This window comes from Manis pentadactyla, chromosome 8 (genome assembly GCF_030020395.1).
Source record: "Manis pentadactyla isolate mManPen7 chromosome 8, mManPen7.hap1, whole genome shotgun sequence".
Taxonomy (NCBI): Eukaryota; Metazoa; Chordata; class Mammalia; order Pholidota; family Manidae; genus Manis; species Manis pentadactyla.
In genome coordinates this window covers 107655622-107681341 of record NC_080026.1, presented here as the reverse complement: position 1 = coordinate 107681341, position 25720 = coordinate 107655622, and the positions used below count along the sequence as shown (strand labels likewise).

Here is a 25720-nt window from a genome sequence, read left to right as displayed (position 1 = left end):
TTTAATATTTCCACACCCTCCCTCCAAAAGTATTCCCTGGCTGATGACCTTATTCCTGCTGATAGCCTGTTGGGTTTCACATTAGCACTGGATTAGGGCACCAGTGAAGCAAGGACTCCAAAAAGGAAGAAACTCTAAACGTTTGTTTTATTTGCCCTTTAAAAAAATTTCATAATATCATCCCAGGGCAAATCAGAACTGTGCCGGGTTTACATTTTGTATGTCCTTGTTTTTACTTTGAATGTGGCGGGGGTTGGGGCAGGAAAGGGGATTCCTCCCATGATGTTTCTAGAGCTTAGAGATCCAGATCTGCCCTAGTCCTGCCTCTGACGTTTTTGCCAGGAGCCTCTCAGTGAAATGTGGCCCAGGGGTGGTGTTTAATTGGGACAGTCCGCATCTTAGATGATTCCCAAGTGTCGCAAAATTTGACCAGCTTCCCTGTCTGATGGGAGGAAGGATGCCTGTTGCACTGCACCACTGTGTGAATGAATGCTCCTCAGTGCCCGCCTCTTCCAAACCACCGAGAAGAGTTGAATTAGCGGGAAAAGAGGACCCAGAACAGTGGTAACAGTGACGTTAAGAGCCAAGCTTCTTTAAACTTTGATAATTGGAAGATGCACTTTATTACTCACAAGATTCTTGACAGAGTTCCTGATGGGCAGCAGTAGCTGCTGGTAGATTGGCAAGAGGATGGGACAGGGAGTCAGGGGACAGCATGAGTTTCAGTCCAGGCTGTGTGATTGATTTGCTCAGTGTGAATTTAAGCATGTCCCTTTGGCTTTCCAAATGCAGTCTGTAAATGAGGAGTCGGGGCCAAGTGACTCCCCAAAGCCCTTTTAAACTCACTGCTTCTCTGAGGCTTTGCACTGTGACATTAGTGCTTTATTAGGGTAAGAAGGAAGCCTATGTCACGGACCAGGTATGGTGAGCAGTACCTTACAAATGGTACTGTATAGGTCAAAGCATTAATTCAACTACAGTTACTGTTTACATTAATGTATTGTTTATATTAGTGTGAGGTAAGGACACCAGCTACCAATTATTGAGGGTTTACTACATGGCAGGCACTGTGCTTAGGACTTCACAGGGAATGTCTGATTCAATGATCATGAAACACTGATAAATACTGCCATTATATTTCTATTTAAAGATGAGTAAATGGAGGGTTAGAATATTTAAGTAACTTGCTGAAGGTTACATAGCTAATGCTTTGCAAAGCCAAATGCTAACTCTGGCCACCAGATGCTACACCTGTACTTGTAGGCACTGTGTTTGGGAAAGAGCCAGGTTCTAGGGCCACATTGTCTGAGTTCAAATTCTGATTCTGCCAGTGCAGACCTTGGGTAAGTTACTTAACCTGCGACACCTCAGTTTTTTCTTCTATAAAATGGGGCTAATAGTAGTACCTTCTTTATGAGGTTGCATTCACTAGGCAATGTGCTTGGAATAGCACCTGGAACATAGTAAGTCTGTGTAAGTGCTTGCTGTTGCTGTCACCATCATCTTATTCAACACTGCATTGGCTTGGGGGGAAGAGCATGCCAGCAGAAGCAAAAGCTTATGTAAAGATCTGAAATGGTATGGTCTTTTTGGGCAAAAACAGAGAGACTGGTATGGTTGGGACACCGACTGTAAGTGGGGAGGGAGGTTAGACAGTATGCCAGAGGCCAGACTATGAAAGATTGTGGGGGCCAGGACGCTTGTCTGGATGGTGTATCCTGTAGGTCAAGGGGAACCCTAGGAGGAAGAGGTGCGTTAACATGCTGCTGTGCCTTCTTCTCGCTCAGGGGAGCCCAGGGGATGCGACATCCTTATCGTCTACAGCCTGGATGCTGAAGAATGGTGCCAGTATCTCCAGGAACTTTTCCTGTCCAGTCGGCAGGTCCGTAGCCAGAAGACACTGACCTACAGGCTGGGCCCTGGGGCCTCCTTCTCCGCCCAGGACCTGAGCTTCTTCCTCAGCCCGCGCTGCATTGTGGTGCTGCTCTCTGTGGAGCTTGTGCAGCACTTCTGCCAGCCGGCCCTGTTGCCCCTGCTGCAGAGAGCCTTCCATCCGCCATCCCGCATGGTGCGGCTGCTCTGTGGGGTGCAGGACAGCGAGGCGTTCCTGGACTTCTTTCCAGATTGGGCGCACTGGCAGGAACTCACCTGTGAGGACGAGCCGGAGACGTACGTGGCCGCTGTGAGGAAGGCCTTTTCCGAAGGTGAGGATGCCCTCTGCAGGAAGGATAAGCAAGCCCTAGGAAAATGATCTAGGCCCCAGGCATTTCAGGTGGGACAGCCCTCCTGCTTGGAAGCCACTTCCATTTCATCATCACATGGCCTTAACATTTTTGTTGAAAAGATGTCACTTTTGGATAACATGTTTATAGAGAAACATCTGTCTTCTCTATTTCCCGCCAGCATAGCTTCTGTCTTTTGCTCTGTTTCTTTTCGAGTGGGAGAACTCTGATCCTCTCTGGCAGGACTAATGACTTCAGTGGCCCCAGGAAGTTGACATACATTCTGATTAACAGTAACGGAAAATGTACTCTGGGATGAATGACTGTCACGGCTTTTCTTCCTCTTTCTGTTTTCTATTTCTGCCTCACTGTGGGCTACAAGCAGGCTACATGCTTATCTTCCATTCTCTTGCCATTTGAGATCTTATATACCTGATGCCAGCAAAGAAGCCTGGAAAATTATAGGCCAATTTAACTAGGCTCAGTTATCTCTGGTGTCTCTCTGGTGTGACTCTGGCATTAATTTGGCTCATCCACCCTTGTATCATGTGATGAACTGAATCAAGATTTCCCTAATTCTTGGTGACCTTAAAAAGCCAAAATATCTTCCTAGATGCTTTTATCTCAGGAATGGGCTGCTCTAAACCAAAAAATAGATGCAATCTCTTAACATAGTGGGATCCTAGTTCATTTTGTAATATAAATGACTGGTGTTAACATGAAAGCTATCTCTCCTGAAATGTCTGGGACCTGGATTAGTAATTTGTTCTGGGGTTTGGTTATCTTTACTTCAGAAAGACACGGTGATAGAAAAAGCACATAATTCATACTTGCATGATTGCACTTGATTGCTTTGAGGGAGCTGTGATCTGCTTAAACTTACAAAGAACTGAGACACAATAGTTGTTTCTGTGGATGAGCTTATGTCACTGTCATGGCCTATTATTAGCATCTTGTCAACAGGCCCCTGTGACCCACCAGCCAATCATTCAGAGCTCCATGTACTATACACAGCTCACAGTACTGGCATCTCATGCTGTATGCGCTAATAGATTGTTCTTTAAAATATTGCAATGGTGTTATTTTTAAAACTAGATGGTACAAAAGGATTCTTTTAATATTGTTAGGATATGTTCAATGTTTAGATACCTGGATAAATTGATCACCTATACTATTTCACTTTTTACTGCTGACTCTGCTTCAGTATGCTATCAGTCTTCAGTTTCAAATGTTTCAGAAAGAATGAATTGTTTCACAGTGGTGTTTCTGTTCTGAGAGCAAATAACCTCTCATCAGAAAGAGATTATTTTAATGGAAGATTAGAATAGCTGCTTAGTGGAAAATCTCTGCAGTTCAGAATCAATGGATATATAGTGACAGATGGAATTATAGGAAAGAGGGAAGAGAAATAATGGCTAGTGGCTCCAATATAACTTTCTTATGTGGCTTTAGATTTGTGGGTTTTGAGATCTGAGGTATCTGTGTGTGCCAGGATGGCTTGGGTTTGAGTTGGGTTTGCATTGGGTTTGTCCGTAGCTGTTGCCTGTGTTAGTCAGCCCAGTAATATGGTACTATATCTCTGATTTTTATGCTGGACAAGCTTTTTTTTAACAAACTCAAGACTCAGAGTCTGGCAGTGTACCTACCATAAAGATCATTGAATGGGGGGAGGAACACTCCATTCCCTGGATCTACTGTAGCTAGCTGCCCAATATTGGGCAGGTCAATTAATGCCTTTGGGTTTCAGTTTCCTTCTCCGTAAGAGGCAGAATTATACTTGATCTATGGCACTTTCCAGGGTTAATAACCTATCACTGCCTAGGCCAGAGAGTCTCAAACATTTTTGAAGCATCACCTTCTTGCCACATTTCATACCTGCTTTGACTCCCAGAAAGTCTGGGGCTGAAACAGTGCTTAAGGACAGTACAATCCCTAAACTAGGTTTCTGATATAATTATGTTCTTAGTTACATTCCCTATGTAAACTTGTGATAGTTTATTTTAATATTCCTTTGTATACATGAAGTTTTCCTAAGGTGCTTCAAAATAGAAGCAAAATATAAAATTGTCATACCCCACTACTATTTGCTGCCCCAGTTCCGTAAGAAATAAATACATGAAACTTGTATCTTTGACTTCCTGTGTGAAGAAAAAACCCCACCGGGAAATGTGACGGAAAATTGTTAATGGAGGATGAACTAATGGTAAGAACAATAATTATGGGGTTACTGATTGTAGGGCTATTGAAAGCTACAGGGAGGTACAGTTCAGGAGGACTTTCTAACAACTAGAGCATGCAAAGATGCAAAGGACTGCCTTTGGAGGTGGTGAGTTCCACATCACGGGGAGTGTAAACAGAGACTGCAGGTGTGGCATAAAGGGATTTAGCTTTGGAACCGTGATTGGACCATGTGACCTTTGCAGCCTTCTGATGGTAAAATTCCCTTACATGATGTTCCTCTTTTTCATCAGGAACACATTTCTATTTTGAATTCGAACTTCCATCTTTACCAGGTCTCCCTGGGGTTTCTAACCGCTAACTGAAGAAACATTGATTATGTTCCTCCTATGACCCCCACAGAAAAGAACAGAAAAAAAAAAGACCTCAATTGCTAATATGTAAACCTTGAAAATGGCAAAGTTCCCAGCACAGCTATACAGATGTTGTTCTTAACTTTGAGGTACTTTTTGAAAAGACAAGATTACTTGATAGGATATTCATTGAGACCATTTAAAGTTTAAACTAAATTTTAGGCCATTTAAAATTTTAAATAAGGCTTCAAGATCAAAAGCTTTACCAAGTAGAGCAGGTCATAGAGGCAGTTATTCCTTAGAATAACCTAGATTATGTGTGGTTACAGGCAGTCAGCTATACTTTGTTTTGCTGCTGTGTTACTTAGGACAAGTGCCTCTCAATCTTTAATGTGTGCAGGCCTGACGTGGGGATCTTAATATACATGTTCTGACTCTGTAGGTCAGGTGGGTCCCAAGATTCTGCATTTCTAACAAGTTCCAGGGAGATGCTAATGCTGCTGGTCAGGGGTCCATGGAGTAGCGTAGCGAGAGGGTCTAAGCAACCCTTCCTTTGTCAGGTTAGTGGCCATGTACCTCTGTTGCAAATGGATCATTTTCTCAAATCTCCACCTTTCTGAAAATGGAGGCACCATTCCCTTAGGGTGACTCCTGGCCACCCATCCATATAGGTATAAAATTAGGCCAGTGCTTGGTGCTCAGGCCCGCAGACATCAGGGCAGAGGTCCCGATCTCTCTTCCTGCGCCCCCTACTCACAGATTCAGCGTGCCAGCTCCAGCAGCATTTAATCTCTGACTTCCAGGTATAAATGTTTCTGACACTGGAGCAGGGTTATACTTCAGTCATGAATCTTACTGCTTCTTTATTTAATAGGCCTGTTGATCATAATTACTACTCCACTAAAAAATGTTTTGGAGGTTTTATTTAATTTCTCACCCTCGCTCTCCAAATGTGTCAGCCTCCTTAAAATTGAGCAGATGTTTTAATTAGAGTCTTCAGTGTGTTGGAACAGCCAGTTTATTTCTCAAGATCTTTATCTGTAAAATGATGGGGTTGGATCACATGATTTGGAAGGTTTCTTCCAGCCCCCAACGCTGCAATGTATCATTATAAGTTTTCTAAGAAGATGGCAAATTACCCAGAACCCTTTAACTGATTTAATTTAGTTGAGAATATCTGCAGTGATATGTACCCAGGGTGTAGAAGACTGTACTATTGTTCTGAAGTTTTTTGATTTGTTGGATTATTTTAAAATAAGGAAGTGATAAAAACCCAAGTACAGCACAGAAATTATTTCCTCTTTTTACTGGAACTCTATTCTTTGCTGCAAATCTCACTGGAATATAAAAATAGATTCTGTTAGTATATATGGAAAAGGACTTGGTGGGTGAATTGAATTTTATTTAAAAAGTTCTCATCATTGAGTGTGAGTGTGTGTGTGTGTGTGTGTGTGTGTGTGTGTGTGTGTGTGTGTGTGTGTATGTGTATTGATGGGAAAGAGAAGCACGAAACCTAATTCTCCTAATATTATTCAGTATTATACCAGAGATCATCTGCTTCTTTATACGCATTATTTTCTCCTTGCCTTCCCCTACCCTCCTCATGCCTTTGTACTGCAGAAGTTCTGATGGCACCCAAAATTATAATGTATTTTGCCTTTTGCTTCCATGGGAAAAATTTAGAGGGATATGCCCACATCTGGCCTTCCTTTGTTGATAGGCATGTTCTAATCTGAATATTAAACTGGAGTTTAGAAGGAAAACAATTGGCATATTTATAAAAGCTTTCATCTAATCAAATGGATTCCAAAATCTTTTCATAAATTTAAAGAGGAACTTTTTTTTCTGAAATCAAGTAACATGCTCATCATAATGTTTAAAAGAACACAAAAAAATAGGTATAGGCTGTTGCCAATTATCCCTCTTTATAAATAATGTTGCAGTAAATCTTTGTGCAGCTCTGTGTCTAAATCTTTTTGAATCTGTTGATTTCCTCTCAACCACATCTCAGTAGAGTTCCCAAAGATAAGGTTTCAAGCCTGTTGTGTATCTCCCCTGCGCCATAACCTAAATCCATGGTTCCCCCCTTACTGCAGTTTTTTGTTGTTGCAGTTTATTTTTCTTTTCCTTTATGCCCGATTAAGTCAGTTATTTACGTTTGCAGTTTCTCTTGTGAAGACACTCATAAGGAGAACTGCCCTGCACCCTCGTAGAAGGAGCTAATAATAACACGAGTGCTTTAATGACAGTTACTGTTTTTAATGCATGGGGCATTTAATAAGTGTTTATTCCCCCTACCACCCTGAGTGGGTAGGTGGTTTTGCTGCCATTTTACTGATGAGAAAACTGAGGTTCAGAAAGGTTAAATGACTTGCATAAGAACCAGCAGCTCACTTTAGAACCTAAGACCTTTAAACTCAAGAAAGCTCTCCACTTTGCTTTGCTTTCCTCCAAGTCTGCGCTCCCTACCCTCCTCTTTCACATGGAAGCAGGAGGGATGAAGAAAGCCCATGGAAGAAAAAGGATCAGAGAGAATGAAGCTTTCCTCAGTTCTCAGGACCGAAGTCAGGCTGGACATTGGCAATGCCCCTGCACTTTCTTTCCAATGCAGGTGCCTGGGCCCCGCTCTGACCTCCTGAGCCAGGGAATATGGATTTCAGAAAGCCTCTGTGGTTGGTTCTGCTGTGCAGCCATGTGCTGGAGGCTCTGCCCTGTGCCTGGTACCCTGTCCCTTGGTTTTCCAGTTGGAGGAGCCGGTGGCAGCTCAGGCCCTGTGGGTTGTTATGAGGCAGGTCACGGGGCAGAGTCCCAGGGGTTCTGAGCCTGGCCAAGGTATGACTGTTTCCCACGTCACAGGCAGCAGCCCTCACAGAGGGAAGGAGATCAGGGCCTCACAGCAAAGGGGAAGTCACTGCGTCCTCCTTGCACTCTTCACTGTGGTGGCCTGGCCATTGGTAAGTCATTGACTGCTAAGGCTTTTGTGGTGCCTTACAGGGACTGAGGGAGGCATCTGACATCGGGCCTCTTGAAATGGGCTGTTTTTGTTCTGCTGCCCTCCTGCCTTGTGGCTTTGGGTTGTTGGGTTGCTCTTCCTCTGCTGTGGGTTAGTCCACTCCGTGGTGAGCTCCGCAAGGCTCCTCTTAAATGCCCCTGCTGAAGGATGCTTTCATCATACTCAATTCTGCTTTGAAGTAATCTTTGATTTGGGGAAGAAAATGCCCTAGCTGGAGTGGTGAACTCTTTCCCAGTGTCACTAAAAAGCTATGCCCTGTCCCAGGGTCCTTTGGGTTTCCCTCGCCAGGTACCCTGACTGCCTAGTAAAATATGTTCACTCTCCTAGCTGCGCCTGAAATAATTAATGAGGACTAATGCCCATCAGAGATTTTTGGGCCCATGGAACTTTTCCTCTGAGGCCTCAGAATCTCAAGATTATGAATTTCCCATAAAGCTATGAGCCCCGGGCGGCATAGTGAAATTGGTCACCCCTGCTGCTTCATCGGCCTCCCAGAGACAGCCTTCTTCTCCTGGTTTGTGAGACTTTCTGTGTTCCCTCAAAGAAAGTATCTGCAAGTCCCTTTGTCAACTGTGGTTGGTCAGATGCAGTTAAAAAGGAGTGCTAAATGCTGAAGTTTCCACTAGTGTGAGAATCTCAAGTTTGCACCTGTCTTTGTCTTAATTTTCCAACACGTGCCGGAATGGAAAGATCAGATATAGGAATTTTATCAGTCAGTTTCTCACCCTGCTCTTTCCTTTATTTTTGCATCTTGTGTCTCCTGGGACTATTGCTAGAAGAGCATACTAGAACTTAGGAGGAACCTGACATCTTTGTTCTTTCTATGTCCTTTTGTAGACATTATTTCATTTGATCCATGTGATTTTCCTATAGGGCAGACATTATTTTTATCTCCATTTTAAAGATGAGGAAAAAAGGCCTAGGAAGGTTTAGTGACTTGCCCAAGTTCACACAGTTGCTTACCCATTAGAGCTTGGATCAGGGTGAGGGCCTCCTGCTTTGGTCATTGGCCTAGTTATTGCCTTGTCTTGATACCACAGCTAGCCTGGTGCATATTTATTGGACATCTGCTGTTCTCAAGGCCTTGCACTGGGTTTTGGGATAGAGCAGGAAAAGGCAAACATAGTCACTGCCCTAATGGTATCTACCTTCTAGACTAGCGTTATCCAAAAATTGTGTAGTGTGAGCCATATGTAACATTTAAAGTTTTCTTACTAGCCACAGTAAAAACAAAAGAGACAGAAAATAGTAAAAAGAAACAGGTGAATTGATTTTAATAATATGGTTTACCTGATCCAGTATATTTAAAATAGTCTCATTTCCTTATATAATCAATATAAAAACTTTTAATGAGCTAATTTACATCCTTTTTTAAAAAATTAAAAAAATTTTTTTTGAAATTTGAAATCTGGTGTGTATTTTATACTTAGAGAACACATTTCAAATGTTCAATAGCTATGAGTGGCCAGTGGTTACCATATTGGACAGGGTAGATCAGTAAGGATGTTTGCTTTTCAGAGAATTGGGGTCATAGCAGTAAATACTTTAATATATTAAATGTTCGTGTTGTTAAAGACATGACCAGTTTATCATCTGAACTAGTGAGATTGAGCTCCTGGCAACCTATGTGAAGACAGAATCAAACTAGAGTGCTAGTAGATATATATATATATATATATATATATAATTTTTTTAAGTTATGTGTATATGTGTGTATATATATATATATATATATATATATATATATTTCTTGGAAGGATACACAAAAAATTATTGATAGTGGTTGCTTTTGGGTGGATTAAGGACATTTTGAACTTTCTGTTTTAGATATTTCTCCAGTGTTTTATTTTTCTACTATGTTCATGTCTTACTTTCAGTTAGGAATTTTAAAAGTAAAAAATGATCGGGTATTGGGGATTTTGTGGATCTAGAGGAAGGAATTAGGCTTGCATCCAGCTAATTCAAGTTAAATTCAGGTTAAATTCTTTTGTGCAAATCCTTGGCCTTTTTCTAGGCTTGAGTGGCCTGATCTTCTGGGTAAGGGGAAGCGACACGGTATTGGTTTGTGTTATTGCTCTAATGTCTGCACTGTTGTTCACTCAGGGTGGGCTAATGCCTGCAAAGAGGGAAGAGCTACTTACTGAGTCATATTTTTACTCTTGCCAAATCAAATTGAGGTTTATGTCTTCTTAGGTTACTATAATCCTTATGACAAGAAGTAAGATAACATGGTGTATATTTCAGTGACTCTGATGCTGTTTTTGCCACCTTGGGCAAGTCACTGGGTCACCCTCAATCTCTTCCTGTCCTTTTTTAAATGCGGGGAGGAGTGCAAGTTGACATCTCAGACCTTTACAACCATGAAATTCCGTGATTCCAAATACGTGTGATTTTGCATGTCTTACATTGCATTGCTGGTTTCAATCTTATCTTTTTCAAAGTCCTGTCAAGGTACAGTGTATTATTTTAGCTAACAAATTATCCTTCACAATAGAATTTTAAACAGAAGCTTAAATGACATAATAATAGCTTTCTAATTATGGACATTAGCCCACGTTTAATCTTAGGAGAATGTAACATTATGCCAGTTTATCTGTGGGAATGAAAGAATGCATGTATTTAACACTTTACATATAATGTTTATTATGGTCTACACACAGATGTATGAATGTGGTTTCATAGGAAGATAATGGGGGCAGGGGAAATGGGGGCAAATGTGCATGACAGGATGGGTCTGTTAATTTCTCTATTATTACAGGATGTTTTGACAGCTTTTCAATTTAATTTCCAGCGCCATTCACGTGATTGAGAGTGTGTCTGAGATGGCCAAGGAAATGGGATGATTTATGCTGTACATGACTCTTTATCTGCCCATTGGAGAAATTACTGAAATCACAGTATGTCCTATGGACTTCTGAGCAGAAACTTCCTAATTTAGCTAGTTTGGTAAAATTTAGACAAACAGTGGTTGGTGGGTTTTCCAAGCTATAGAAAAATGGATAATTGATAAAATTGCCTTTTTTGGTGAAGAATTGTGGGGGAAATATGTTTGGAGACTATTTTATTTTCACTGTGATTATGGGTTTTTTTTGAGAAAATACTGGTCTCCCCTGACAGTGTTTTATGTGTTGTAGGCACCCAGTAAATGGAGGGATGACTAGATGGGTGGGTGCATCCATGGATTGTTGTCCATTTTCTTTACTCTTGGGCCCCTTTCAAATGCCCTTGTTGGAGAAAAAGATATCCCTCTTGTGAGCATCCTTCTTAAGCGCCTGCACTGCTAGTGCCATTTGGATTGACAGCCATTTCCATGGAGCAGGTTTGTCTTGTGGTCATATAGTCAGGATGTGTCTAAACAAAAACACTTCAAGTTGATTGTGAAAGTAAGACAGGGTCCATCTTTCTTACTATGTCCATTTAAAAATGTTATCAGATATGACAACCTGCCCCATGGAAGAATCAAGTATGCCATTACAGAAGCTAGTTGACAGTTGGAATTGTTTGCTCCATGGGGGTGTGTGTGGGTCTATTAGTAACAGAGATTGAACGGGACATGTCCTTTTTAAGGGAGCTCTTTATAGTAAAGAAACCTGCAGAGTTGGGAGGAGACCTCCAGAACTGACTTAGTTGTTTGGGGAATTTCTTGATACTTTTTTTTCCAGGTTTATGCTTTTTGCATATGTGTATCTTCCTTATCACTCTTACAAAGGTAGACCCATACTATGTTCTCATTTAAAAGAATGCTGGTTGAAAAAAATGCTGGTTGAATATACATATTTTGTCCGCCAAGTTGCCAGTTTCGCAAAACAGACTGCTGACTCTCTCTCTAACATCTGATAACACAGGAAATAGAGGGGAGGCTGATGATGAAATGAAAATGCTCTACTTTTAAAATTGGACTAAAATAAGTTTCCTTTTAGGTATACTGCTAATGTTTGAGGCCATAGCTGCAGTGAAAGCTTGCAGTACCATAGACATTCATCAAAACTAATAGAAGACTATTAGTGTTAGCTGCTGACTCATTTTTTTTGAGCATGTAAAAAGTGGAGAAAGGTTTCTGTTGCAGGATGAAATGTGGCATTTACCATTCCAGGTGTTTTGAAACCTGTATGTGTTTTGAAACAGATTCCCCCTTTCATGTTTCTAGAACTTTCTGAATATCATTCCTTAAAGCTTTGGTTTCTTGCCAGAGAATATCTCCAGCTGTGATTGTGAAGCATTTTTGTTTTAGAAGGTTTTTCAAGAAAAATGTAATGCTGAAATAATCACACAGTAATTTGGCAGCCTATATGTTTATTTTTATTTTGCAGTCACTTTGAATTCAGAGTCCCAGAGGTTATAAAAACCCTTCAACATTGTTGCACCTCAATCTCTTCCCATGGTCCATGGTGTGATTAACACTTGCCCAAATGCTGAAAACAATCTAGCCTTAGAGTCTCTTATGGGGAAACACAGACAGGGAGCCACTGAGTCAGCAAGATGGAAATACAGAATATTAACATAAGAAAAGGAAACTTTGGGATCATCTGGCCCAACCCTTTAGTTTAAAATAAACAACAGTAGGACCCAGAGAGTTCAAGGGCTTGCTCAGTGTCATTTAGTTAGTGAACAATTAATTTATAATTTGTTGATATTCAATAATGCTTTTTAAGTTTATGGAGTACCTGCCATGGGGTTGGCACTCTACAACGTCTTGGGTACTTGATGAAAAAGTCCATTCAGTTTCTGCTCTTGCAGAGTTGATGGGTCCTAGAAGGAGAGGGCCATTAAACAGCCAGTTGTCCCATTAATTACTTAATGCCAGGAGTGTCCAATATAAGGAAGTCACGGAGCTTCCTTTGAATAATAAGGGGACCTGAGATATTCTGAAGGCCCCTTTGATAATTCCTTACACCGTCCATTAAGGAAAGAAAGAGTTCCCTTAACGTCAGTCTTGGAAAAGAAAAGGCATGGCTTGTAGTTATGGCAAATGTTACACACATGGGCATTTACCTATAACTTAGAGCCCCAATTAACCATGGCTTTCAGGACAGTCATTTTCTCAGGTTAGTGATTAGGACTGTCTGAAATTTTACAGTAGCTTTATTCAAAGACTCAACTTTAAAATGAGCATTTTCCTTAAGTTTGTAGACAGCAGTGATATTGAGATGTATGTATTACTATGTTCCCACAATTTGAAAGTTTCACATTCTACTTTATATAAACGTGTGTTGGTTGGAAGGATGAAATAAAGATAAGTTGAAAATGAATCAGGATCAATATAAAATCCTACTCAGGGTCCAAGAAAATAATTAAAAAGTTGTACAAGAACAGGATGAAGGGATATATATTTTAAGGATGGCATTTGTAAGAAGATCTGGTGGTTTTAGCTGATGGCGAGCTGAACGTGGTTAACATAGCAATATCACCTCCAAAAAAGTAAATGCCACGTGAAGATTTATGAACAAAAGTATTGTGTCAGAGAGAAGGTTTCTCCTCTACCCTGCATTAGTCAGCTTACCTGGAGAAGTGTTCACTATTTCAACAGGAGGCACATACAGATATTCATCTATCTGTCCATCCACTCATCCATCCATTCACTCATTTTGTTATTGTCCCTTCAATACAACATAAGCCTCAAGAGAGTGGGGATTTTGTTCACTGCTGTGTCTCCAGCTCCTGGAACAGTGCTTCACACATAGGATGCTCTCAATAAATTGTTGAATGACTGAGTGGCGTGAATAGGAGAATTTCAAATTCTGTCAGATAATAAATTGAAGGAAATAAGATTCCATGTATATTTGGTCCAAAATTTAAAAATCCCAATGTAGGGTCTAATTAGTTGAGTTTGGGTCAGGTGTCTTAACTCTAGGCCAATTAACTGTGGCTAGGGGACTGGGGACTGTGAATGATACATGTTGATAGCCTGGGGTGTGGGATTTCTCAAAGCTTGGCAGCTTCCACTCAAACCACTTGGTGAGACTAGAGGAATCAGGATTTCCCTAAAGGAGGGTTGTTGTTCTGTTCTTGTCACACAATGCAAAAGGCACTGCCACCTGAGGCATCTGGAAGCATGGCTGTGCCTGAGGAGTAGAGGAAATAACCAGGGGGTGCTTAATCATAGAAATACAGAATTCAGGGCTAGAGTGAAACTTGAGGCTCAGCATTTTCAAATGACTTGTCCAAGGAGGATACCCAGCTGGTTAGAGACACAAGCACAGGCCTCTAACTCTGAACTCAGAGTTTTGTCCCGTATACTTTATTGTCTTCTTAAAGAAGAAATACCAAAAGGAGACATGATAATTCCTTCAAACATCTGAAGTACTATTATGTGGAAATAAGAATGGTGTTGTTTGATGATGCTCCAAAGAGCAGATTAGGATTCATGGGCAGTGGCTACTAATAAGCAGAATTCTACGAGATTTAAGGAAGAATATTTAGCACCTGGAGTGGCTTACCAATGGAGCAGGCTGCCTCAGATGGTGGTGTCCAGAGACCCTGTCATTGGAAGCCTTCAAGCTGAAGCTGGGTAAACATCTGCCAAAGGTGATTATGATCGGTACTGAAGTTTGAGAACCACTGGTCTAGACCTTTCAGAGGAAGGCTGGTGGAGAGATCAGATGCTGAAAAGTCTCATATTTATCTAAACAGCTTAGACTTTGTTCTGAGGCCATGGGGAGACATTGAAGGGCCAGAAGTTGGGGTCTGACATGATCAGAGTTGTTTTTAGTAACTTCAGTCTAGTGGCTGTGTGGGCAGGGCTGGAAACTGGCCAGGAGACTCTTAGTCTTTCAGAGAAGAGTTTATATGGGCCTGAGCTGAACAGAGGCAGTGGGAATGGAGAGGAAGGGACACTTTGGAGGGATGAAAAGTGGGCAGAGCCAGCAGGGCTTTGTGCTTGATTGTGGGGTAGAGGGAGAGGAAGCTGCCTAGTGGGTAAGTTCATTACATAAGAATGGGAGGTGCCTGTTGTGGAACTGGCATGCATATAGAGATCAGTTGAAAACTTCATGGAGGACATGGCATTGGACTTTAAGAAGAATTGGTGAGAGTTGAGGGAATGCTGTATCAAGATGAGGGAACTCCATTGATAAAGCAGAGGAGTAGGAAAGCACAGGATGCATTTGAATTTAGGCTGAGAGTGGTTGGAGAGCCAGAGGAGTGGGGAAAAAGAAGATTAAAAGATCAACTTGAGTCATTGGGATAAGGACCGTTGACGTCAGGATAAAGAACCTTGCCCCTCATCTCAGAAGGCTTTTGGTTGGAGCAACAATATGATCAAAATGACATTTGGAGAAATTATGTCAGCCCAACTAAAGAGCTGACCCTAGTTTTTGAGGCAGCCTTTTTCCTAGTGTTTGTTGGACTTAGAGCCAAATGTATAGAGATCCTGCTTAAATGAGAAATGGAATCCACATTACAATCTTATTTCTGATGAAATAGTACAGTAAATTTTCATGGGCTCATGTTTGTAGTTTATTGAGATAGCATCAAGCGCTAAGTTCCTCTGACGTCTTATTTTTGCCCTTTGATTCTTATCACCATCCCTTTTACTCTCAGTAGTTAAGTACCCTAGAGATCTCAGGCAGTGCGTTTTTGTAAAGCCTCACCCCCGTGTGGGTGGGGAATGATGGCTAGTTGGAATGAGCAAAGACCCTGATGTGCAGTGTTCCTGTTGAAGAAACAGTGGACATGCCAAGGAGTGTTGGGATAACGTGGGGTTGTTTGTCCCTCAGTCTGCGATAACATCCTGCCACATAAATCTACAGAAGGATGGTCAGGGCATTGAATAGTCCTGGCCAAGCAATGACGCTGTGCTGATAGTTGCATAGTGTGAAAGCAGTGGGAGTGTTTATGAAATGCCATTATGTTCTCAAGAGCCTGCCTTTTTTGTCTCTATACTTTGCCCCATGGCCCAAGTCCTCCTTCTTTAGATTCTAGTATCCTTGGTTTCTTTTCTCCGGACTCCTGTGGAACTCATTTGCAGGACACCCACAGGTCATTTATCTAATTGTTGCCTGAATTTCAGTTTGGTTCCCTAGCTAGAGTGTAGATTCCTTAGGAGTATGGCCCATGTATTATCATTCTGTGGGTTCTCCATTGTGCCTACCACTGTGTGGGCATACAGAGACCTTAGTAAATGCTATTTGCTCAGTTGGCTATTTGGTTGAAGTCTTGGAGCACAGATATTATAGTTGCTTTTTAGCTAAAGCAGCTCTATGACAGAGTGATAAAATTAGTCTCAGTAGGGTCACAGATATTATCTGTCACAAATGTGCATTGATGGCCTACATCCTGAATTGTTGAGAAAAAAAAGCTTTCAGAACACTCATGATCTAAATAAGGAATCAAATGCAATCTCATATTTGCTTCCTGTGATTCTGCTGCTCTCCTATTAATGTATATTAATTAAACACCCACTCAGCGAATTTAGTGAGGACTTGGTGCTATATTAGATGCTGCAGACATTACAGATTCCATAGAAAATAAAGGCCGTGTTTTCAAGAATCCTCATGAGCTAAGCTGGCATGTCTGTTAATGGCTGGTTTTAGGTTGGGGGACTTACTATTTAGTGGGGTGGGTGCTTGTTTCAGCCTTGCCAGTCCCCCCATGACCCATCCTGTGTTGTCAGAACTAACTCCCTGGTTCCTACTGCTGTATAGCTCCGAGTGTGAGTACAGAAAAGGCAGTTAAAAGGGCCATGGATATGAAGGAAATAGTTTCAGAGTCAGGTGGGCTAGGCTCTGAGCTAGTCTAGTTTCTCTGAGCTCCCGAAGGCTACATTTTGCTACGTGCAAAATGTGGTGGAAATCCCCACCTCCTGGGCTTATGGGGAAATGTAACTGAGAGGATGAATGGAAATCCAGACCCCATTTCCCTCCCCCACCTTCTTCCCTGAGACTCAGATCTGCTCTTTGTTAGCATCTGTCTTCTGGGTTTGGGTTCTCTGTTCTTTTCTCATGCCTACTGGTTTGGAGGGTGGGGTTTTAATCCCTGATCATGTCTTGGCACAGAAATGTTCTTTTATTTTATGGTAATCAAAAGATTTTTTTAAGTTTTAGATGTCTCCTGCAAGTCATGAAGGTAATACATGTTTGTTATAAAAGTTTTTTCTAACTATCAGAAGTCTATAGAGGAAAACGTAAAAATTTTTGTTCATTTGCCCATATCTTCATTCTCTTCTCTAGAGGTAACTACCATAAACATTTATTGTATCTTTCCAGACCATTTTTATGACTTTATAAAACACACGCAGGTATTTTTTCCACAATAAATAGAATCATGATGTATGTATTGTTCTGCAGCTTGATTTTTTTTCAATTAATTGATCCTTTTCTGTGAATTTATAACATACACACAAGTGGAAACATTTTTTAAGTAAATCATTGTGTACATATTATTTTGCAGTTTGCTTTTTATCTTAGTCCCTAGGCAACTGTCTTCTAATGGGTTTTCTTGTTTCCACCTCATACTTCTGCAGCCCATCCTCTACCAGATGGCCAGAATAATTTTCCTAAAATCCAAACGGGGAAACACTGACTGTATTTTAAAGCCAACACTCCTTAATGTGATCATTCAAAGCTCTCTACCTTCTAGCCCCTGCTGATTTCTGCTGATTTACTGGAGTACTTCTTAGATTCGCTGTTGTTATTAACAGCAGAGCTTTTTGTCCTGTGAACAAAACTCATGTACACCCCCAATGTATTAAGCAGGTAAATGTGGAGCACCTGGTCTTAGTGTGTACCTATGAGGGGACCTGTGGACCCCAGCCTGCCCAGGCACCCGTCCTCTCCCCATGCCCTGTTCTCTCTCTTGCTCGACATTCTATATTAGGGCGTGTTGGTCCTTCTTGAGATCAGCCTCAAAAAATAAGAGATGTACACAAAACTTCTACATTTCTCTTTATTCATTACGAGACTGTAACCCAATACTTCAAAAAATAAAAAACAAGAAAACAAAAAACTATGGAAGCTTTTGGTTAACCTGCTTGGAGGAAATGAATTTCATGTTTTTTAACTTTTTGTTGACGTGTCCTAAATTATTCCTCTCCAGTTCCGTGTCCTCTCTTAGTCGTGAAGATTTGGAGAGCCAGTTTTGGAGAGTTCACTCTTGTTGCTTTTCTAGTCTTTTTTCATGGTGAACATATTAGGCATTCTCCTGCTGTTGACCTTTTCTCTTTGGTCTGGAGTTTTATTATGTTTTGATCTCAATGACTCAAAGACTGAGTTCCTTGAGGATTGGAACAAGAAGACCAATTAGACAACAGTTGTCCATGAGATAAAGTAGAAAGCAAACTGCAAAACAAAATATATCTAGCTGGATCTTCCCACTATCTAGTTCAGTGCCTAGCATATGGCAAGTGCTCAGTAAACTTTTTATGCCTGGAATGTGTGTCAGTTGGACAATTCCCTCTGCAACTGGGGTAAGGAGGAGGTCCGATTATTCCCATTGTAGGAGACACAAGGCCCATCATTTGCTAACACCAGGAGCCCAGGGCATGTGAGAGTAGTCAGCATCCTTTTTTGCTGCTTTTGCTTTTCCTAGTTGCATGGACCTGAACAGAACAGGGAAGGTTTGGGGGTGCTCTCTCTTTGTTTAATTCACACCTATGATAGGTTTGTGCATCTTGAGTTTGACAATCACTGGAATGACCACTCCAAAACCACACTGGGATCATTTTAGATTTGACACTGGTCATCTAAGAAACTCTGAAAAAAAAAAGACATAAATAACTCACAAGCTGAATTTTGTGGCTTTTGTGGATATATTTATTTATATTTTTCAAAAGCAGTGTCTACAGCCCTAAGCTACTCAAAATGACATTCTCTGCTTCCTTTGACCACAAAAGCCACATGTCTGCATCATTACCAGGAGGCTGTGTTGGGGAGATTGTGATCTTCCTACTGATCAAAAGCAAAAACAAATGAAAAGCCAAGAACCCTGATGGTTGCAATACATATATTGGTTAGGTTCTTCAACTCGTGCAAAAGGATTTTCCCTTCATCTGCAGCTTGTCTTGTTCATTGGCAACAGGGCACATCTACCAGAGGGTGTCACCTCAGATGCTCTGATCTCTGATTTCTGCGATCACATTTAGGTTTTCTATTTTTTTATGCTTCTTGTTGCATTTTTTCTAATATAGAGTGTGTTTGGTTGACTCTTATCTTTTTCAGCCATTTGGAAGGTACCCATTTTGACTTAAATTCTGCCAGTTGTGCCTCAAAATTTTTCTTAAGATTGCTGACCCAGGTTCACTGTCTTTGAATGCACTGGGATTTCTTTTTGATTCATCCTGTATACTCTCCTGGTAACTCAGTGGCATATATCTCCCCACTCCCCTTCATCACTGCCCAGGCTCCCCATTCCATGGTCTTGAATAGGGGGACTAATGCACCTTCCCCGTCAGACTTTGTTAATGCACCAGGGCATCTTTCCTCACTAAGCTGGGCTTGGCCTCAGCATTGGTCTCGCTCAGGGTTCTAGGCATCCACTCCCATCCCACTGGAGTTGGCACTTGAGATGAAACCAGCATCCCATTCCTGGTCTAGTACTTTTGCCACCTTATCTCACTTAATAGGCAGTATTTCTCACTTTTAGGCCTGTAAGAGATTTTGGCACTGTTTGGAAATACGTAACTATTCCTCTTGCTCATGTTGCCTAACTAGCCATGTCAATGGTCTTGAATGGAAAAGAATGACTGAGAACCTTCAAGAATGGCCTTTCCTTGCTTTTCACAACACCTAACTCTTGAGCATTTCTTAACAAGGAGACTTCTTTACCATTTGGGGTAGAATTTAACCGTATCTCTTCAGTAGCAGAGGCATACTAGGAACAAGCTGTGGCATTTTCAGAAATCTCAAAATCACTTGTCCTCTGGTGAGGTCTACTGGGTCTTAGTTATAAAAGTAAACTATTAACTATCAGTCTGGTTTCTGGTGTCCAAATTGGGGTCATTTAAAATAAGCAACATAGCCATGGGATGGGCATCACCCTCTGTACAGGTACAACTGTGAGTGTTCCGTCAGAGAAAATGTGTCAAGATTTCCCTGACATTTGGGCACAAACATCTGCCATACTAAAGAATTAGAAAAGTAAATATCTTGAGGTCTTAGATAAAGTCCCACTCCTCTTTATGAGATGCAGCTCTCAGCATCTGACGGTATCTAATGCTCATTAAATATTTGATGAATGGAGTATCACTATATTATAGTTTGGCTTTAAATAAACAAAGTCAAATTATTTGGGTTATGGAAAATAATTTAATTTCATTGCCTCAATTTTCAGTATAACTGAAGTATCCAATTTCTGGGACTGAAAGTAGCAAGGGAATGAGACTTACAGGAGTGGTGAGATGGGTGCTCATTAATTTCTTAGTGGGATTAGTGTTCTAAGTAGATATTTTTTGGTCTTGGTAAAATTTCAGAAAGGTCTCTCATCTTATCATTTCTAAATCTGAAATATATTTTCCAACACCCGTGAATATTTGGGGCCTCTAGTGGCACTCTACTCTAGAATAAGACCTGGAATAAGGTCTAGAAAACTACACCTAGAAAATAAGATCTAGAATAAGGTCTAGAAAACTAGACCTCCTGGATGGGGAATGTGTCCTTTTATCTCTACCTTACTCTCCGTTGCCTTTGTGTATTCCCGCATGATCTTGAGCCACATTCACAATGGAGTAGCTCCTATTCAGTCAACAGGTAAATCCTAAAAGTTTCAGATTTGCCACTTCACATTAGCTGGTCAAACCAAACCTTACTTTAGCTTTTAAACATCATACACATATCCTTTCTTAAGCAGTATTATCTGCCTTACCTCAGATTTGTTATCTCGGGGTTGTTATCTTGGGGCATCTCTCAAGGGATGGTTGTCACACATGTGAGGGAAACCTTTTTTTGATTTTAACATTTTCCAGTGCAGGGCTGAATCCTTGAGACTCCAGCAATGTATGGCCATAATCGAGGGAGAAAATGTATGGTTTCTAAGTGTCTAGAAACCTCTTCAAGTGCCTGTTTTCAGAACTTAGTTACAGTTTGTTTAAATGTAGTTTTTCAAAATAGGTTTTTAATGGTTATCTTCTGAATAGCTTGGATTTGTAACTGAGGAAAACAGCTCTTTAAAAAAAAGATTGTTTCAGAAGGGAGAAAGTTGTATCTAATTCTGTGTGATGGTTGCTGTGGTGATGAATTGAATATAAATTTCACTTTATCTAAAACCCTGCTAAGATTTTGATTAGAGACCAGAGGCAAGGCTTGGTGTCAGCTAAAGTGACTAAAAGCATCTATTCATGGGGCAAAAAAAGGATGGGGTCCCAAAGCTCTTTCGCCACCCAGATGTCATGTCACAGACTGATCTCATAATGGTGACCAAGGCAGTATGAAGTAGACAGGGAACAAAAAATGGTACTTCTCTTCTCCCTTGACAATTTCTTCCTTGAGGAAATTGAAGATGGAAAGCTTCCTAAGAGAGGAGGCAGCTCTTGCAAAGATGAACTCCATGTGCCAGTTTCATTGGTTTTAAGAAGGCATTTGCTTGTGGGAGATTCATCCATTAGATGTAGGAGCTGGCCTGAGGGACCTTTACAGACCTTCCAAGCACAATTTCTAATTTGAGTACTTGTTAATGGCAGCAAGAATTAAAAAAACAACAGCCCAGCAGAGGGGTTAATCTTGTCATGTTACCCTAAAGCTTCAAGCACTAGAATTGTACATCCACCTGGAGAGCAGGATTTGCCTTTTAAATTAAGCAATTTAATCTAAGAAGGAACAGTAGAGGATCAGTGAGTAGCCAAGCTAATTACAAACAGATGTTTGTTTATCTAAATCTTACTCTTTAGTGCTATCTACTTAATTCTTCAGTATTTATATGTAGCTGCTCTAAGAGTGCCCCCTCTCCATATACTTATTCATTATTTATATTTGTGTGTATATATTTTTAAAAGAGGATCCCATTGAGAAAGCATGCCAATTGCTCTCCATTCATCACACCTATAGAAACATGGGTCTTCAATCTCTGGGCAAAATGCCAAGTTGTCACTGCCCACCTGGCTGACTGCAGAGCTGAGTAATGAAGACAGGCAGTGTCAGTCTGTGCTACAGGCATTCAGGAGAGTTAACAGTGTCCCAGTTGCAGTTGCTGTTACCCACGTCCTAAATAAAATTGACAAGTAACTGAATTTGCCTTTTGATAACCTTCTGGCGCTCTTTAATTCAACCTTGTCCATTATGACTCACTGCTCAGCAGCCCCCTGGTTCAGCACCTTCATGTCCAACATCTCCCATTCTGACCGTGGAATACACTAGTAGAGCCTTCTTTTTGTTCAACTAGAAATGCCCCAGTTTCCAGAACAGTCTTTTCAACAGTCTCCCAAACCTTGTCAAAATTCTGCCTCCAAAATGGCTGATCTCAGCATAATGTGACTGGATTAATGATTCTTCTTTAGCAGTCATTCTCAGAGGAGTGTCTAGTGGAGGGCCAGAGGTTCTGGTCTTAAATATCTTGTCCAGTTTTTCTATGATTTTGCAAATGCAGAAGTCAGACATTAAATTTTTTAGGGGCTGACTTGTTCCCCACCAGCCCCCCAAATTCATGTGTTGAATCCTGGGCCTCATACCATAGAATATGACTGTCTTTGGAGATAGGGTCTCTTAAGAGGTAATTAAAGTTAAAGTGAGGTCATTAGGAGGGCCCTAAGCCAGTATGACTGTTGTCCTTGTAAAAAGAGGATATTGGGATGCAGATGTGTGGGTGCACAAAGCAAAGACCACGTGAGGGCCCAGAGAGGGGGCGACCACCTGCAAGAGAAGGAGGGGGCTTTGGAAGAAGCCAAACCTGCTGACACCTTCATCTTGTACTTCAAGCCTCTAAGACTGAGATAATAGGTGTTGTTGTTTAAGCCACCCAGTCTGTGGTATTTTGTCAGGGTAGTCCTAGCAAACTGTAGTGAAAGCCTTGACATCTTTTTCTTCTTTGTAATAAAGTGCCTGATTTAGGCTTTGATTGCCAAGGCATCCATTTCAAAGACTGAAAGACTGGCTATCTTGGGTTAACACTGAGCCAGCCACTCCCACAGAAGAGCCTGGATACCTCCCTCCATGGAGCTTCCTTTGTTTTAGAAATGCTGGTTCTTTTGGTAACTGACTGTTTGGGCCACTTGTCTTTTCTTTTCCTGCTCTTATGTTTTAAATTCACCAATAAAGAATGGCCGTATGAAACTCTAGGATCCCAACCTCCACCCCAATAAAAGCAGACTCCTTACCCTTCTAACCCTGCTGTAGTCTCTCTCTGATCTCGCTGTGTGGTCCCAGGTGTGCTATGTAATTTCTAGATCATATAAGGAATAAACATTGATTTTTTTCAAAGTTTTCTGATGATTGTTGCTGAAGGGTGTCTTGCAATCATAAGAACCAGAAGGATCCATCCAGTGGTAACACTAGTTTGGAAAGGGGAGCTGTCTGTGGGAAGCTCACTGGGGCCCAGGTGAGTGGCCCCAGGAATTCATAGCCAATAGCATTATTAAGGTGTGGATGAAACAAAGGTACCTGTGACCAGGATTCTCACCTGGCCCTGGTTGGCTAGCTCACTACACACGTGTGGGCAATATGTTGTTATTGACTCTATATAAAGAGCTCTGCCCAATACTCTAGGTGATAGGTCTGCAAGGCTGCAGAACAGAGGCTGGAGTGGTGGCAGCACCGAGGACAGAGGCCCAGAGGCAGTAAACAGCTTGCTGCTTGCAGACTCACTCTGAGTAAACAGGATTTTAGTGATTGACTTGCCACCATGGAAATAAATAAAGTTGGGTATAACCTTTTCTCCCCAAGAATGTTCTACTGTCGTTTCTTTGGTCACACTGAATCCATAATAACTTTGTCCATGGCTGAAACCTATTTGCAAGACAATTGGCGAAGTCAACAGGGTTCACTGTTAACCAAGGAAAAAGACAGGCTGCTCTTATAGGAGGGGTGCTTCAGTGGGCTGCCTCTATGAATGGGGAGACAGTGGACTGTCCCCCAGTGGGTATGTGGTCTGAGGTGGCTTGCCTCCTAGAGGGCTGAGCCCCACCCCAGGACTGGAGGCAAATGGAGGTGATACCTGAGGCAGTAGGGGTGGCCCTTGGTATAGTAAGTAGGTCTTTTGAGAGAAGGAGTGCCAGTGAGGCAGTGGGGACTGTGGGTTGGCTGCTTCTCACAGTATTAAAAAAGTCTACAGAAGAGAAGGACATGCTCCTCAAAAAGACCCAAGAAATGGCAGCATGAGAATGTGAGCTGCAAACTACTGTGGATTCTCTGAAGAAGGAAATGGCATTGATGCGAGAGGAGGCAGAACGAGAATGCTGGCAGTGAGGTGCCATTGAAGAGGTAAAGGATTCCTTACAGAATGAGATGGCAGCCCTGCCAGGTGTTCTGAAGGAGGAAAAGGCCATAAAGGAAAAAGATGAACTCCAGAAGGAAGTACAGGTGAAGGTGGCATGAGAATGTCAGCTGCAAAGCATTGAGGTGAAGGTAAGAGAGCTGCTGAAGACTGAGCAGGCATTGCTGCGAGGCACTGTAGCAGAAGAGGCACTCAGGGGAGGGGAGAGAAAGGTGCCATCAGCCCTGGAAATGGAGGAACTGGGGAAGGATAAAGGGGTGGTGCTGGAGGCACTGGTGCCTCCTGTATTGAAAGCATGCCCAGTGGTTGTAAAGAAAATAAAGACCCAGCATCCGAGAGTTCCCCAAGGAGAGGAGCAGCCCCCTCCCCAGGTCGTGGAGCATTCTATGCTCCGCCCCTATACTCAGGCTGAGCTGGTGGATTTGGGCTCCCGGTTTAGGCAGAAGCCCTCAGAATCAATATCAGCTTGGCTCCTGCATCTGTGGGACTTAGGGGTGGATGGAATTGTTCTGTCGGGATCAGAGATGGGAAAGCTGGTTTCCCTGACTGTTCAGCACACCATGAGACAGCAATTACAAAGTGCACATCAGATCCCAGGGAGTCACACCCTCCTCGATTGGCTTATGGCTGCACTTCGTGCTGTGTGGCCCAATCAGGGTCATCTACCATCCTCTCCTGTTAGATGGCAGATGTATGCTGAGCTCCAACAGGTGTTACAAGAGCCAGGCATAAGAAATGTCATCAATAGTCCAGAGAATTATGGCCCATTTGAAGAGATTTTCACTACTGGGGTGAGAAATATTGTACTTCAAATGGCTCCCACATCCCTCTTTGGATCTCTAGTGACCATTCTTTCCCCTTACTTAGGGCAGCCCATAAGCAAGGTGACACATACAGTAGCAGACTTAGGAGAGGCTGAAGCAATGAGAACCCAGAAAGAAATAAGGTCTGCACTATTCACAAGAAGAATTTAAAGGGCCCCATGAAAGTTACAAGGGCCCAGATGTGCATTGATTTAATATGGGCAGGAGCAGATGGAAAGAAATTAGACGGGAAGTCAAATAGGATCTTACTAGAGCTATGGCAACAGCTGAAATCAGAGTAGCAGTTCCAGCCACTAAGACCAAAGAGGCAGAGGTCAGAGACAGAGCCACAAGTCTGGCCTGTGTGCCTGCAAGACTTTTTGCTGGAAAGACTGGAGAAAGAAGGTATTGTAAGGCCCACCCATGGTTCTTTTGGTTAACTCATTTGAGTAGAACTGATTTGAATACAGCCAGGATGACTACCTAGTGGCAATGTATCTCCTCATTTTTGAGGGTTATTATAATTTGTTGTTATTTTTGTTATTTGTGTATTGTTGTAGCCTCTGTTGTTACTATAGAATTTGGATACAATGCTCCAGCTTTCTCGCACAGGGACCATTGCAGAGGATTGAGGGCACACAGATTGAGAGGAGAGAATTCTGGAGGGGTGGAGTGTGTATAAAATGAAAGTTCCTGTGGCCAAGCTTCTCACCTGGCCCTGGCTGGCTAGCTTATTACACACATGTGGGCAATATGTTGCTGTTGACTCTATTGACTCTATATAAAGAGCTCCACCCA

General features: G+C 41.9%; 1 protein-coding gene across 1 annotated transcript in view; it reads left to right on the top strand.

The window, feature by feature from the left end:
* PIK3AP1 (phosphoinositide-3-kinase adaptor protein 1) overlaps nt 1-25720 on the top strand; it is a 110130-nt gene that overhangs the window by 5723 nt on the left and 78687 nt on the right. The window contains exon 2 of the mRNA XM_036886457.2: nt 1788-2204. Coding sequence (XP_036742352.2) covers nt 1788-2204 — 417 coding nt within the window. The remainder of the gene's footprint in view (nt 1-1787; nt 2205-25720) is intronic.